This window comes from Solanum stenotomum, chromosome 5, assembly GCF_019186545.1.
Source record: "Solanum stenotomum isolate F172 chromosome 5, ASM1918654v1, whole genome shotgun sequence".
Classification (NCBI taxonomy): domain Eukaryota; kingdom Viridiplantae; phylum Streptophyta; class Magnoliopsida; order Solanales; family Solanaceae; genus Solanum; species Solanum stenotomum.
Window position 1 is genome coordinate 31,155,729 of NC_064286.1, and position 2,765 is coordinate 31,158,493.

At 36.0% G+C, this 2,765-nt stretch overlaps 1 protein-coding gene across 1 annotated transcript; it reads left to right on the top strand.

Annotated features, from left to right (window-relative positions):
* Nucleotides 1-495: 495 nt before the first annotated feature.
* LOC125863859 (uncharacterized) lies at nucleotides 496-1,539 on the top strand. Its single transcript, XM_049543837.1, has 3 exons — nucleotides 496-695; nucleotides 897-1,128; nucleotides 1,216-1,539. Exons 1-3 carry the CDS (start codon nucleotides 496-498, stop codon nucleotides 1,537-1,539), a joined length of 756 nt encoding a protein of 251 aa, XP_049399794.1.
* Nucleotides 1,540-2,765: the final 1,226 nt, after the last annotated feature.

Genomic DNA, 2,765 nt, shown 5'->3' on the forward strand with positions numbered 1-2,765 from the left:
CATTTCTTTGAGTCATTTACCATTGCTCCTTGGGTTAAGAGCCTTGAATGTTTGATTTACACTTGATTCAAATGGTTCAGTTATTGCTAATTTGCAAGTAAAGCCAATATTACTAGAACAAGAGAAAGAAGCACAAAAGTTAGATGAGAAACTTGTAAAATTGACCAGAGAAGTTCAAAGTGGAAAAAACTTGATTTTACATTTACGGAAGATGGTGGCTTATTTTATCAAAACAAGTTATGTGTCCCTAATGATGACAAATTGAGGAGAGAAATATTGAATGAAAAACATACTGCATCATATGCAATGCATCCTGGAGGTACAAAGATGCACCGGACCATCAAAGAAAATTACTGGTGGAATGGTATGAAGAGAGACATTGCGGAGTTCATCTCTAAATGTTTGGTTTGTCAACAAGTAAAGGCAAAACATCAAGTCCCAGTTGGTTTACTACAGCCCTTGTCAATGCCGGAATGGAAATGAGAGAGAATAACAATGGACTTTATTTCAGGACTTCCTCGCACTCAAAGGAACCATGATGCAATATGGGTGATTGTGGACAGGCTAACAAAGAGTGCTCACTTCTTAGCAATCAGGATGGATTACTCACTTGAGCGTTTAGCCGAATTGTACATTAATGAGATTGTAAGACTACATGGGATATATGTATCTATTGTATCTGATCGAGACCCAAGGTTTACATCTAGATTTTGGGGCAGCTTGCAGGAAATTTTAGGTACTAAGTAGAAATTTAGCACTTCGTTCCATCCTCAAACAGACGGCTAGTCGGAAAGAGTGATACCAATTTTGGAGGATATGCTTCGAGCTTGCATTATGGAGTTTGAGGGTAGTTGGGACAAACACTTAGCTTTGATTGAATTTGCTTACAATAACAGTTACCAATCGAGTATTGGAATGCCTCCCTATGAAGCCTCATACGGAAGAAAATGCCGGACCCCTCTTTGTTGGAGTGAAGTTGGTGAAAGAAAACTTGTTGGTCCTGAAATTGTGCAACAAACAGAGGACAAGGTAAAAATTATCAAAGATGGTCTAAAGATTTCTTCGGTTAGACAAAAGTTGTACGCTGATCTTAAAAGGCGTGACATTGAATATCAAGTTGGAGATAAAGTATTCTTAAAGGTGTCTCCATGGAAAAAAATTATGAGATTTGGCCAGAAAGGATAGCTTTGTCCCCGATTTATTGGACCTTATGAGATACTTGAAAGGGTTGGACCAGTTGCATATAAATTAGCTTTGCCACCTGAGTTAGACAAGATCCACAATGTCTTCCATGTTTCTATGCTTAGAAGATATCGTTCTGATCCATCTCATGTTCTTCTTGTCGAATCTATTGAGGATAATCCTGAATTAACGTTTAATGAAGAACCTATTCTAATTCAAGCTCGAGAAGTAAAGCAACTTAGAAACAAGAGAATTCCCTTAGCAAAGGTACATTGGAGGAACCATTATGGAAAAGAAGCTATGTGGGAAAGAGAAGAAGACATGAGAACCCAGTATCCGCACTTGTTCCGGGACTAGTGTAAGGTAAATTTCGAGACGAAATTTCTTTAAGGAGGAGAGAGTTGTAACACCCCAAAAATGCTAACAAGAGTCGCATGCTGATATACCACTGCTTAATTAATACAATATGTTTAATTCTCATTTTGGGAACTTGAAATAATGTTATATTTGCAACCTTGCTTAAAATAATTGTCATCGTAATTTAATGTATTGTATGGGGGTATTTGCGTAATGTTTTAATTAGAAATATGTATATCTTTAAAAGGAGGTGAAGGATATATATATATAGAGGTGTATATGTATGCATTTGAGCAGCACACAAGTATTTGGGCAGCCAACTTTTATGGACAACTGTGTATGTGATAAGCACCTCTTGTGTTACTATATTTTGACACCTCCTCTTAGGAAATTTGTCTCACCTCAAGTATAGGTCCCTTAGAACATTATTTAACCTGTTGTTCTTCAAGATAACAAGAGAAAATCTTGGTCCTTTTGGCTGGAAATCAAGTTACACTATTCTCTTTGGTAAGTCGTAAAACCTGGTTTTTAGCTGGGTAGCATTTAGTAGATTAAGCATATCTCGTTCTATAGAACTTTTTTTACTGTGAATAAATATGATTTGGAAATATAATTCGTATACGTACAACACTTATGGTTATGATAAACTCTAATTTAGTGGTTATGGATTCAAAATATGAGACGCATCATAGGACAAGTTTTGTCCAGATTCTGAAGTTTGAAATCCTGTATTGACAACTGTTAGTGTTTTGAATATATATTTTAATACAAAATACATTTTGCAGTGATTCTTAGTTGTTTGCAACCTTAGAAGAGGTACCTAAATCTTTCATGAAGAGTATACAGTCCAGTTTTGCCGTTTGCTATTTCAAATCTTAGTTACGACATGGTGCACTAGGATGGCCAGAATTTACTGTTTGGGAGCATAGTCCTATTTGTACATGGTAGGCTTACTTGTGATGATAACCCTATTTTACGTCATCATTATTGAGCTGCTTAAAAAGTAAATAAGTTATTGAATTCATTTTTTTAAGGTTGTATATCCTCGTGTACAAGTTGAAGACTTTGATACGCTTCTAGGTCTACGGTTTGACTCGTGGAGTTTTCTTGGACTGTTTTTGTGCTAAAGATCTGAGGTTTGTGTATAAACTTATACTTGTACTATTTTTACCTACTGGTATATCTGAAAGTTATCTTGGTATCTTGGTTAGCTCTTGTCACTTTGT